The sequence below is a fragment of the Marmota monax genome, unplaced genomic scaffold (assembly GCF_021218885.2).
Source record: "Marmota monax isolate L192 unplaced genomic scaffold, Marmota_monax_Labrador192_F-V1.1 WCK01_AAM20220418_F8-fsc01280, whole genome shotgun sequence".
Classification (NCBI taxonomy): domain Eukaryota; kingdom Metazoa; phylum Chordata; class Mammalia; order Rodentia; family Sciuridae; genus Marmota; species Marmota monax.
The window spans coordinates 22,081-35,036 of NW_026694953.1; the positions used below are offsets into that span (position 1 = coordinate 22,081).

Consider the following 12,956-nt stretch of genomic DNA (forward strand, 5'->3'; position numbering starts at 1 on the left):
TGGAGTTGAGCAGAATTCACTTACATTTTGTGAGTTGAATCTCCACTCTGGTCTGATTATTATCAGGAAGAGGTGATAGATTTTAGCATCCATGAACTTAAATGTAAATAAAATGTTTCATGTGAATATTTTACAAATTAATCCTTTAATTGATTGTTTTATTTATTCACTAAGAAAATACTAATAAAAACTTCTCTGATAAAAGTGTGAATGATAACTATTTAACATTGCATTATTTGAGTGTCATAGATTACTGGAGTCTTAGTTCAGGCAAATATTACAGAATAGTTATCTTTTATCTAATAATAATTATCAAGTTTCAATTTTGACTGACAAGTTGTTAGATCTTAGAACTTAGATTTCAAACATTGTGCAAAACTACCAAGGGAAATAATGCTGATTTCTTACAGTCAAAATTAGAACATCAAGGGAAGAGTCATTGAATTGGAAGTAAAGAGTGACATTCCATTTAATTTGCATTTATTCTTTTAAATATTCTATTAATATTTTATGTGGAAAAATCACTTTGTGGGTATAATTTAAAAAAATCACAAAGCACACATTTTGAGTTTTTATTACTATTTTCTCTGAATTTAGAATCATGTCCACATTTTAGAAATTGTGTAGATAAATACTTTGTTGCCAGTATCTTTTGAAAGTTTATATTGGTTAGGGCATTCTTTTAATTTTAATAAATTTAAACCTAATTAGGTAAATGAAAAATATAAATCAAACATGACGTATGTTTCTTTCTTGCATTTTTGTATGATCATTAGTTTGTCCAAATAGTCACCCATACTATTAAGCGAATCTAATTGTGCATAATACTTACACAGCTTATATAGTCTATTTATTAAATAGTGCCCCCTGAATTCATCTGATTTTTTTCATTTGCAATATAAATGAGATGGTACTGACTTATTTATTTTGGTACTGGGGATTAAGCCCATGAGTGTTCTACCACTGGCTTTATCCATAGTACTGTTTATTTTTTGAGACATGGTCTAATTAAGTTGTGAGGATTTCACTAAATTGCTGAAGTTGGCCTTGAACTTGCAATCCTATCTCAGTCTCCAGAGTGCCTGGGATTATAGACATATACCATAGCACTCAGCTTAGTTTCTACTTCTTAAAAGTGAATATTGTTTATTTTTTCTCTTTTGATTCATGTGATAGTTTCTACTTTTTTTTGAAGCTCTTAGTCTTTGATTTTTTCCTATTATTTAAATAATTATTTTTTAATTTATTTAAGTCAATTACTTTTCTATATTTATATTCATTTTTCAATCTTTTTAAGCTGAACTGAAATTATCTAAATTTTTGAATTTTAATATTTATTTCTCAAAAGGTAATACAATTGTATATATAGAAAGTTTATAGTAAACATAATTTAAAGGATAAAATGTCCAATTATAGTTCTTACATTCATTAATAACATACTACTTACTATACTTTGTAGCTACTATAGTCTACAATGTTTAATTTTCACTAGAAATATTTCCATCAATACAGATTACTTGGTGATAACTATCATATCACTTAGGAGCTGTAGCCCTAGAAATATAATAATGATTAGAACACCATAATTAAGGATGATAAAAAGTTTTAACTACTGAGGTAATATAGATAACAAGGCTGAATGAATAGGTAGGTCTTTATTTAATGTGGTTGTGTCAATTTTCAACCTCATAATGGTAAGTGTTTAATTTGGTTCTTTATCCTCAGCAGCTCATTCACTTGCCTTTTCATGGTTGGAAATTGTGAACTTTAGTTGCCCTCTTCACTAATGAAGTGGAACACATACATGGTGTAAAAGATGTTTTATGTTCTGATTTTTTTTATCTTAATATATATCATTTTTTAATGTGTTTGAGTGAAAGATTTGGAAGAATAAATATCTTTGGTTTATTGTCTTTCCTCTCAGAGATTTGCAGTTGCAATGCCCCACTCTACTAGCAACTGCTAGGGAAGATAAGATTAGCAAGAGACTTTCAATCATCAGTGAGTCATGTGACCTAACCTATCTGGAAACTTTGCAAATTATTTCAGGTCAGGAATTTTATGACATTAAACTTCATATTTCTGCCTAAAACCGAATGGTGCAATTCTTTCAATACAAAAGGCAGAAGATGGTTCTTTTGTAATAAAACGTTAGATATCGATTCCTACAATTTTCTTTTTTTATTCAACATAGACTTTTTAGTTTTATCAGTCTTGATGCACATAATGTTTTTCATAAATTTCACTAGCTATATTTAATTGATGTATTTACATATATTCATATTTATGTAAACTTTTTATGTTAAGATATTTATGTGTATATATGTTCAGATACACATATGTACATATATTCACTTAAACCTATGAATATTTATACATAAACTTTGAAAGAAAATTACATGTAGAATATTTCAAGTAGTACTCTAGTAATCTTGTTGATAAAATCATTTTTAATCTTCTTGTGACATATTTCATACTACTTTATAGATATTTCTTTGTGAGCAGAATTGCTAAATCTTGGATGTATTTTCTTGAGAAAAGTATAAACCATGTTCTTGTGTACTGTATGACATTTGTCTTCTGATAGGTATCCTTCCCCATATTAAATGTGAAAATATTATTTCCTATACTCATATAATTTTTTAAATTTTTTACTTTTTACAATTTAAAAACATTTTCATGTATTTCAGTATTGCTAATTGTGATTCACATTTCCAATATGAACATCATAACATTATTAAAGTAATTTTAGCAAAAAGTACATGTCTTCTGGAACTAATATACATGTATGATATAATAGCACACTCATTTCTAAAGCACCATTTATTTAGTATTTTATTGTTTTCCTATTCCTATCTTTGGTGAAGATTATAGCAATAGTGAGGCCACTGAGCCTGCCAGCCTGCCAATTAGACTTACATTGGCTCTGTCACAGGACAGCATTCAAGGATCCCAAGTTATTGTTGGGACACTGCTGATGACACTGACACTAACATTTAATGAGCTGTTCAGATTTCCTATGACAGCTAAAAGGAGGGATCTTCATATATCCTAAAAAACATTCTTTATATTAGAGTGTTTCTCCTACTTAGATGATGAATGAGGTCACTCCACTGAAGTCAGAAGTAGTCCTACAAATCCCAGCAAACATTAACATTTAAAAATAAATAATAATTACATGCGAATACAGAAAATAAAGTAAAATAAATAACACTCTTATGGGCAGATTTTGGAAATTTTTCTTGTGTGGCTGAAAAAAATCCAAGCTTTTTGGGTGTGTTGTGATTTCTATATAGTCATTAGAAAATTCTTTTTCATTATAGACTTTCTGATGATTTTCTAATTACACAATGGAATGATACTGAAGTACTGGAAAAGTGATAGAGTTATTTAAGATTCCTGATAATCATCCTTTTAAGGGGCAAGATTACCAGTAAAGCCTATGTCAGGACTAACTACACAAAAGGTTTTGATTAATCCATATCATAATGTGAAGTGTTGGCAAAGGGGAAGTTGAATAAATAATTGCAAAAACATTTTATGAAGAAGTGTGTTAAAATGAAATCAATCTGGTTGTTTTCAACAGAAAACCCACTAATCATTGTTGTGTGAAGCACACCTCCTCTAAGAGGAAATATTCATTAGAAGGTAAGTTTTATCTCAATTAGCAGAGTGGTTGTTTTATGACCCAATCAATAAATTCAAATGCACCATTTAAATCAATCAAAACACAATTTGTGCATCAGAATATATACATTTCTGTTGCATTAGCTTAATTTAAAGGAGCATGAAATTCCATAAAGATCAAGGGGTAGATAAAAATTGTCATTGTTTACATAGAGAAAGCAGACATATATACTGTGTAATAAAAGGTAAAAAACATAAATAGCTCTCAATATGAGAAGAGTATAGCTCTATTTTTTCAGGAACTTTATAGCAGTCCACCATCTCTCCCCCTATCTGGATATAATGATGAGAGCATTTTGGAGGAATATTTAACTAAGTGGAATCTCATCAGGAAGCATGTCAAAGAAGTGCTTTTTAATGTTCAAATATAAATGTACTTTGATGACCTTCCTTTTATCAAGTCCACTATTAAAATGCTTTCCTAATACTTCCTTCCCCCAAAGCCTGGGCTGGTTAATCATATGATCTCTTTGAATCACCTTTGATCCTCCAGGCTGATTAAAACCAAATTTGAAAAGAGTATATACAAAGGCATTGAGGCAAGTTTGACCTTGGCAAAATTATAAACTACATAAAGATAGGTTTCAATGTCGCACCATCTGAGTGTCATTTTCTGTTTTAACTTATTGATTCTGCTGTTATTACTTATGCTACTCATCACTTCTTTGTACTTTTGTAAGCTTATGGTAACTTTCTACGAAGGTTACCTAGCTCAGATAACATGAAATGTGTAAGGACACAGAGCTTTTAGAAAACGATTACTCATATTTTTGCTTCACTGTGTATTACTGGTGTGACCCTGAGCTATTCTGTTTGAACTTCAATACAATCATCACTCATGAAATGCTGGGAAAAAAAATCTATGATGCCACATAGGAATTTGATGGATTCAACTGATATTGTATGTCGATATTTCCTTCATATACAACATGATGTAAGTTAGTATACAGTTACATTTAAGGTGATAAAGTTTTTCACTGAAGAAACTAATTGTACATATAAACCACTTTTTCCTTTTTTATTATTATATTCTGTGAATAACTTGGTTTGGAAACCCAAGACTCAACTGACTTGAAAGTCTTCCAGTTGTATTAAACAGATCTACTATGCACAAAAAGGACAGTTAAGAAACATATTTTGATTAGAAAATGAGTAAACTTAATTAAATGAGCAAGACACACAATTTCAAGAATTTTCAGCAACCTGCATGTGAAGTTTTCTTAATGGAAAAAGTTCTTAAAGTATTTCTCTTTTCTATTCCCAATGGAAAATAAACTCCAAACTCACTGATTTTCATGTTTGTGAATGAATAGGAGAAATATCCTAGTATCAAATAAGTAAACTGAAAATTGGTATTTAAAAAATAATATTATCCTTATAATACCTTGGAAATGCCTATTTAGTATTCCAAAAATTATCATAAAGCACATGACAAGCAATGGCTGCCTAAATAGCAAAGCTCATAGTGTGCGAACAAAAGAAGATACAATTGTGGGTACCTTTTTGGAAACAGTAATTTTTCATTGATTCTTCATAATACAATGGTTATGATAGGGTTATAGTTTTTCGTTGTTGCAGTTCTTGCTTTATATTTATTAATTATTCTTTGGTTTGCTTCATTTTAATTTGTGCACTTAGTTGTAGACTTTTGGGGTTGCTCCCCATGTTACAGTGATATTTGAAGCAATATTGTTTTACTTATAATTTCCTAATATGAAAATAAAACCATGCTTTTAATTTCAAAAAAAAAAATAAGATTTACCCAACAATTTAAGCACTGAGCAATTGTTTCAATAGAAAATGTGAATACATGGTATAATTGAATCAAAAGGAATAATCAGACTGAGCAGGAAAAAAGTGAACGTTTCAAAAAAGATATAGCCTTAAAATTTGCTACTGATCAAGGAAGTATATAGAATCCTTCTGTAGCATATTTGAAAACAGCTGGATAATATAAATGGAAAATAAATTTGCTGAAGAATATGGAGTAATTCATTTAACAAGAGAATCTTAAATGACCTGGACAGAGTAGATCCAAGAACCTATGCATCTGATAATGGCAACTCTTCTAGGTGCAATTTAAGAATTACTAAGGTATAAACATTTCATTGGGCTATGTTTAATAATTTCAGGTTTTGAAATTGGCTATAGGTCATATCAGTATTATTTGTTATAAAATTTAAAATATCTATCAGTGATTTACAAGTATGTATTTGTGCATCATAGAATATTTTATATTACTATAACAAACTACTAATTTTAAAGAAAAGTGGCTTATTTCACTCATTTTTAAAACTGATATCTACTATTTATTGAACAATTTGCAAAGCATGAATTAACACATCATGTACATTATCTCACTTATTTTTCATAAAAATCCTGTGAGGTAGTTAGGTATTACACCATATCCTACAGATAATGCAAGAGTTTCAAAAAGAATAAACTACTTCCCTTTGCTAGGGAGAAGCCAAACCAAAATTTGATCCTGACTTGTCTCCCCAAAATAACCTCTACAGGCATAAAATCTATCTCCATGTATGAAACGTTCATATTTTCATAGAAATGCAGAGTAACTATTTTAGAATCCCATATAGGTTCCAGTGTCAGTGCTGTCTTAAAAAAAAAAAAAAAAAAAAAAAAAAAAAAACTGGCTCTAAGTATTTTTTCTAATTTGTTGATTCTTAAGATAGGTGTTGGCAAAGTTTTCCAAGAAGCCTTCTGAATCACAACACCTAATAACATGGTATTTATCTATATTTGTGCAAACTATACTTTTAGGACTCCATCTTATAACTATAGCCTACATAGATATGTATACTAATATTAGGTTCAATTTTTGTAGTGTAATAGCAAAAGAACAACCTAAAGATTTATCAACAGAAGATTAAATGAATTATAGTGTATCCATTCAGCACAATCTCTTGAAACCAGAAAATAATTAGGTGTCTTGTTGCTTACACACTGATATAGAATGAGATGATTGTCATGCATTCCACTATTGTCATGTATGGAAGAAATAAAAATAATAACAACAAAAAAGGGCAAGGGGCACAACTTTATGTATAGTTTTTTTACCATTTGTGTACAAAAAAACCCCAAACAATATGCATATATGTTCAGGCATAGACTCTTTCTGAAAAGCACACAGGGAATCAGTAACAGTGACTGCCTAAAAAAGAGAGGCTGGGAGCAGGAGGATGGGTGGGACAGGCTTTTTAATATAAATCACTTTTATATCTTCACCCATGGGAAAACTTACCTATTAAAAGATTTTTAGTAAAATATATATATATATATATATATATATATATATATATATATATATATATATATATATAGAGAGAGAGAGAGAGAGAGAGAGAGAGAGAGAGAGACTAGCCAGGAAAGTGGCATGCACCTGTAGTCTCAGCACTCAGGAGGCTGAGGCAGGAGAATCACTTGAGCCTAGGAGTTCCACCTTGGTAGCCTGGGCAAAATAGTGAAATTCCATCTCCCACAATAAAAGAGGGCAGGATACACATTATATGTTTTGCAAACTACAGCAGTAATTTCTGATTGCTGAAGAAAAAAAAAAAAACATCAACTGTGGAAAGAAGAATCCCCTCTTGACATACTGATTGATTGTGAATTAGGATTGTACTCTTTGGAGAATCACTATAAAATTATAATATAAATACATTATTTAATATAAAAAGTAATAACATTTCCTTTATCAACAACTTCTCCCTATGCATCATGAAATGTCAAGTTCATATGTAATTCTAATAAGAATCTTTTGAGGGAAGAGTCAGATCAAATACACCACTTAAGAAAAATATGCATTTTCTGGGGCTGGGGTTGTGGCTCAGTGGTAGAGCACTTGACTAGCATGTGTGAGGCACTGGGTTCGAGTCTCAGTACCTCATATAAATAAAATAAAGATCCATTTACAACTAAAATAAATATATTTTTTAAAAAAGAAAAATATGCATACTAAATAGATGGTGAACTCTACTATGACCAAAAAAAAAAAAATTACCTTGTACATAATTAAAGTCCCCAGTTCCTCAAAATGTTCTTATAGTTTCTTAGTTAATAAATATAAATTGATTTATTGGTTAAATTATCAACTATGGAGCTGCCTGACAACAGTATAAAATAAATAGATAATTCACCAGAAACTGGCTTCTAGAGTTAATTTTAATTTCTTTGAAACAAACAAAAAATTATCAAATGCTTATTAAGCACCTATTTTAATTGCTAAACTGTGAAGTCAACATTATTTATATCTGATCCATTCTACAAAATACACCATTTTTCCTTTTGACATAATGTAGCAAAAATTCCAAAGAACAGGGGAGAAACTACTAATGAAGGTCAATGTTTTACTAATCTAGCACCATAGTTCCAGTCTGGAAGGAAGAGAATGGAAAGAGGTGAGTCCATTGGAAATGTAAGGGATAGTTCTTAACTTGTGGTCCCGCTTTTGCTCTGAGACAACACAGAGTCTAGAAAAGAAGAAAACTGCAGAGGCTGGAGATGAATCCAAAAGCTTTGGGATCAGGTGGTCTGCAAGGTCCTACAAGAGGGTAGAATTCATGTTTCCAGAACGCAGAGCTGGAGCCAGCCTCAGGAAGTAGGTGGTTACTTCTTGATTTCCCAGCCTTTTTTAATGTCTTCAAGTTTTTTAGCCACATCTGGCATCTGATAATTCTGAGCCAGATACATCCCAAGGACGTTGCCAAAAGTAAATCCAAGCAGGAACTGGAACATGTTGTCAGCAGGCCAGGAGAGCGGGCAGGCAGGGAGAGCCGGGTGTTAAGGACAGCGCTGCTCAGGGGACCACTGGCTCATGGTTTTGGAGGCAAAGTCCCAAAGGTTTGGTGCCAGCTTTAGTGAAGTGATCCTCGCCTGTGTCACCCTATGGCAGATGACATCATAATGGCAGGGATGCTTACAGTAGGACAGATCACTTGGAAAACAGCAAATAAGAGAAAGGGGTGGGGGGGCAGGGTATGGGGGTCCAAGTCTTGCTTCTTTCCTAAGAAGCCCTCAGGTGGGCAGAACTCCTAACAACCCTCCAGAGGGCCCCACCTCTTAAAGGTCCCACCACCTCCTAACTTCACACAACCAACCAAACACATGAATCAACACATAAATCCTTGGGGGAAAAGTGACATCCAAAAGCGGTATACATACATCTTTATCAATCTGATCTTCCGAATATAGCACAGTATATCGAGTTTGCATATGAATCTACATAAGCATCTCAAGTGTTTAAATACAAGCTGGTGTTCTGCTTAATGGTTAAAGTTTGCAAAATAAGATAAAAATTCTATGCTTCTTTATTTTTTTTTAAGTTTGACAAATTTAACTTTATTTTTTTTTTACTTTTATTTTATTTATTTATTTTTTATTGTTGGTTGTTCAAAACATTACATAGTTCTTGATATATCATATTTCACACTTTGATTCAATTGGGTTGTGAACTCCCATTTTTACCCCGTATACAAATTGCAGAATCATATCAGTTATGCATCCATTGATTTACATATTGCCATACTAGTGTCTGTTGTGTTCTGCTGCCTTTCCTATCCTCTACTATTCCCCCTCCCCTCCCCTCCCCCCTCCCCTCTTCTCTCTCTACCCCCTCTACTGTCATTCATTTGTCCCCCTTGTATTATTTTCCCCTTTCCCCTCACTTCTTTTTGTATGAAATTTTCTATAACCCTGAGGGTCTCCTTCCATTTCCATGCAATTTCCCTTCTCTCTCCCTTTCCCTCCCACCTCTCATCCCAGTTTAATGGTAATCTTCATCTCCTGCTCTTTGTCCCTACTCTGTTCTTAGTTACTCTCCTTATATCAAAGAAGACATTTGGCATTTGTTTTTTAGGGATTGGCTAGCTTCACTTAGCATAATCTGCTCTAATGCCATCCATTTCCCTGCAAATTCTATGATTTTGTCATTTTTTAATGCAGAGTAATACTCCATTGTGTATGAATGCCACATTTTTTTAATCCATTCGTCTATTGAAGGGCATCTAGGTTGGTTCCACAGTCTTGCTATTGTGAATTGTGCTGCTATGAACATCGATGTAGCAGTGTCCCTGTAGCATGCTATTTTTAGGTCTTCAGGGAATAGACCGAGAAGGGGAATAGCTGGGTCAAATGGTGGTTCCATTCCCAGCTTTCCAAGAAATCTCCATACTGCTTTCCAAATTGGCTGCACCAATTTGCAGTCCCACCAGCAATGTACAAGTGTATCCTTTTCCCCCACATCCTCGCCAGCACTTGTTGTTGTTTGACTTCATAATGGCTGCCAATCTTACTGGAGTGAGATGGTATCTTAGGGTGGTTTTGATTTGCATTTCTCTGACAGCTAGAGATGTTGAGCATTTTTTCATGTACTTGTTGATTGATTGTATGTCCTCCTCTGAGAAGTGTCTGTTCAGGTCCTTGGCCCATTTGTTGATTGGGTTATTTGTTATCTTATTGTCTAATTTTTTGAGTTCTTTGTATACTCTGGATATTAGGGCTCTATCTGAAGTGTGAGGAGTAAAAATTTGTTCCCAGGATGTAGGCTCCCTATTTACCTATTTTATTGTTTCTCTTGCTGAGAAAAAAAAAAAAAACTTTTTAGTTTGAGTAAGTCCCATTTGTTGATTCTAGTTATTAACTTTTGTGCTATGGGTGTCCTATTGAGGAATTTGGAGCCCGACCCCACAGTATGTAGATCGTAGCCAACTTTTTCTTCTATCAGACGGCGTGTCTCTGATTTGATATCAAGCTCCTTGATCCATTTTGAATTCACTTTTGTGCATGGCGAGAGAAAGGGATTCAGTTTCATTTTGTTGCATATGGATTTCCAGTTTTCCCAGCACCATTTGTTGAAGATGCTGTCTTTCCTCCATTGCATGCTTTTAGCCCCTTTATCAAATATAAGATAGTTGTAGTTTTGTGGATTGGTTTCTGTGTCCTCTATTCTGTACCATTGGTCCACCCGCCTGTTTTGGTACCAGTACCATGCTGTTTTTGTTACTATTGCTCTGTAGTATAGTTTGAAGTCTGGTATCGCTATACCGCCTGATTCACACTTCCTGCTTAGCATTGTTTTTGCTATTCTGGGTCTTTTATTTTTCCATATGAATTTCGTGATTGCTTTCTCTATTTCTACAAGAAATGCCGTTGGGATTTTGATTGGCATTGCATTAAACCTATAGAGAACTTTTGGTAATATCGCCATTTTGATGATGTTAGTTCTGCCTATCCATGAACAGGGTATATTTTTCCATCTTCTAAGGTCTTCTTCTATTTCTCTCTTTAGGGTTCTGTAGTTTTCATTGTATAAGTCTTTCACCTCTTTTGTTAGGTTAATTCCCAAGTATTTTATTTTTTTTGAAGATATTGTGAATGGAGTGGTTGTCCTCATTTCCATTTCAGAGGATTGGTCACTGATATACAGGAATGCCTTTGATTTATGCGTGTTGATTTTATATCCTGCCACTTTGCTGAATTCATTTATTAGCTCTAATAGTTTCTTTGTAGACCCTTTTGGGTCTGCTAGGTATAGAATCATTTCACCTGAAAATAGTGATAATTTAAGTTCTTCTTTTCCTATTTTTATGCCTTTAATTTCTTTCATCTGTCTAATTGCTCTGGCCAGTGTTTCGAGAACTATGTTGAACAGAATTGGTGAGAGAGGGCATCCCTGTCTTGTTCCAGATTTTAGAGGGAATGCCTTCAGTTTTTCTCCATTCAGAATGATGCTAGCCTGAGGCTTAGCATAGATTGCTTTTACAATATTGAGGTATGTTCCTGTTATCCCTAGTTTTTCTAGAGTTTTGAACGTAAAGGGATGCTGTACTTTGTCGAATGCTTTTTCCACATCTATCGAGATGATCATATGGTTCTTATTTTTAAGTCTATTGATGTGGTGAATAACATTTATTGATTTCCGTATATTGAACCAGCCTTGCATCCCAGGGATGAATCCTACTTGATCATGGTGCACAATTTTTTTGATATGTTTTTGTATCCGATTCGCCAGAATTTTATTGAGGATTTTTGCATCTAGGTTCATTAGCGATATTGGTCTGTAGTTTTCTTTCTTTGAAGTGTCTTTGTCTGGTTTAGGAATCAGGGTGATGTTGGCCTCGTAGAATGAATTTGGAAGTTCTCCCTCTTTTTCTATTTCCTGAAGTAGCTTGAAAAGTATTGGTATTAGTTCCTCTTTAAAGGTTTTGTAAAACTCTGCTGTATACCCATCCGGTCCTGGGGTTTTCTTAGTTGGTAGTCTTTTGATGGTTTCTTCTATTTCCTCAATTGATATTGGTCTGTTTAGGTTGTCTATATCCTCCTGACTCAATCTGGGCAGATCCTTTCTTTCCTTGTCTTTTCATACTGCTTGCGTTTCTTTCTGCAGAAACAGTTCACAAAAACTGTTGTGTTTTTGAAAATTTTTCCCCCTATATATTTATATGGCTCTTGTATAGTTGAAAAGTCTCTCTTGCAGGGTTGGGTGGCGGTCTGCCTACCTTGCAGGTGCGGGCAGCGGCTCTGCTCTGCCCCTTCTCCAATTGGTGTGACTTGTCTACCACACCCGCGGACCGCTGGGCCTGTTCCGGGCGCGGGTGAAGGCTCTGCTCTGCTCCTACTCCATTTGGGGTGACGTGCCTACCACCCCGGCCGGCTGCTGGGCCTGTTCCACCGGTCGGTCGCAGGTCTGCCTACCTTGCGGGCATGGGCGGCGGCTCTGCTCTGCCCCTACTCCAAATGGGGTGTCGTGACTACCATGCCGGCAGGTCGCTGGGCCTGTTCCGGGCGCGGGCGGCGGCTCTGCTCTGCCCCTACTCCAATTGGGGTGACGTATGTACCACGCCGGCAGGCCGCTGGGCCTGATCCGCTGGTCTGTCGCAGGTCTGCCTACCTTGCAGGCGCGGGTGGAGGCTCTGTCCTGCCCCTACTCCAATTGGGGTTACATGACTACCACACCGGCGGGCCGCTGGGCCTGATCCGGGCGCGGGCGAATGCTCTGCTCTGCCCCTACTCCAATTGGGTGACGTGTGTACCACGCCGGCAGGCCGCTGGGCCTGATCTGCTGGTCTGTCGCAGGTCTGCCTACCTTGTAGGCGCGGGCGGCGGCTCTGCCCTGCCCCTCCTACCACGCCCGTGGACCGTTGGGCCTGTTCTGCCGGTCGGTCGCAGGTCTGCCTACCATGCAGGCGCGGGTGGCGGCTCTGCTCTGCCCCTACTCCAATTGGGTTTACGTGACTACCACGCCGGTGGGCCGC

At 35.2% G+C, this 12,956-nt stretch overlaps 1 protein-coding gene across 1 annotated transcript; it reads right to left on the reverse strand.

Annotated features, from left to right (window-relative positions):
• Nucleotides 1–8,310: 8,310 nt before the first annotated feature.
• On the reverse strand, nt 8,311–8,439 carry LOC124081250 (short transmembrane mitochondrial protein 1-like). The gene has a single exon (XM_046427464.1). It carries the CDS (start codon nt 8,437–8,439, stop codon nt 8,311–8,313), a length of 129 nt encoding a protein of 42 aa, XP_046283420.1.
• Nucleotides 8,440–12,956: the final 4,517 nt, after the last annotated feature.

Bases quoted from the DNA above. Each gene is read 5' to 3' on its own strand.
- LOC124081250 (XM_046427464.1), bottom strand. From the start codon at position 8,439: ATGTTCCAGTTCCTGCTTGGATTTACTTTTGGCAACGTCCTTGGGATG.